The sequence below is a fragment of the Sinocyclocheilus anshuiensis genome, unplaced genomic scaffold, assembly GCF_001515605.1.
Source record: "Sinocyclocheilus anshuiensis isolate Anshui unplaced genomic scaffold, SAMN03320099.WGS_v1.1 scaffold392, whole genome shotgun sequence".
Taxonomy (NCBI): Eukaryota; Metazoa; Chordata; class Actinopteri; order Cypriniformes; family Cyprinidae; genus Sinocyclocheilus; species Sinocyclocheilus anshuiensis.
Window position 1 is genome coordinate 1,281,028 of NW_015557091.1, and position 474 is coordinate 1,281,501.

The following is a 474-nucleotide window of genomic DNA, read 5'->3' on the forward strand; positions in this document are numbered from 1 at the left end:
GATAGTGAATTGGTGGGTTTTTGTTAAATGTGAGCCAAAATCATCACAATTAAAAGAACCAAAGACTTAAACTACTTCAGTCTGTGTGCACTGAATTTATTTAATACACGAGTTTCACAATTTGAGTTGAATTACTGAAATAAATGAACTTTTCCATGACATTCTAATTTATTGAGATGCACCTGTACATATACACACACACACACAAGGATGCATTAAATTGTTCAAAAGTGACAGCAATGACATTTATAAAGTTACAAATGATGCAAATAAATGCATTCATTTTTACTTTACATTCAAAGAATCCTGAAAAAATGTTATTGTTTCCACAAATATATATTAAGCATTTTAAAATGTATTAAAATAGAAACTGTTGTTGTTGTTGTTATTATTATTTAAATATTGTTCTATTTTAAATCATAGTTTCTCTTGAGCACAAATACACATACACACCCGCCAGTTGTGTCCTTCCTC

The 474-nt window shown here is 28.9% G+C and overlaps 1 protein-coding gene across 1 annotated transcript in view; it reads right to left on the reverse strand.

The window, feature by feature from the left end:
* The window catches only part of grb7 (growth factor receptor bound protein 7), an 11,058-nt gene that overhangs the window by 3,873 nt on the left and 6,711 nt on the right, over positions 1–474 (reverse strand). The window contains exon 12 of the mRNA XM_016471919.1: positions 454–468. Within this exon, the coding sequence (XP_016327405.1) occupies positions 454–468 (15 nt within the window). The remainder of the gene's footprint in view (positions 1–453; positions 469–474) is intronic.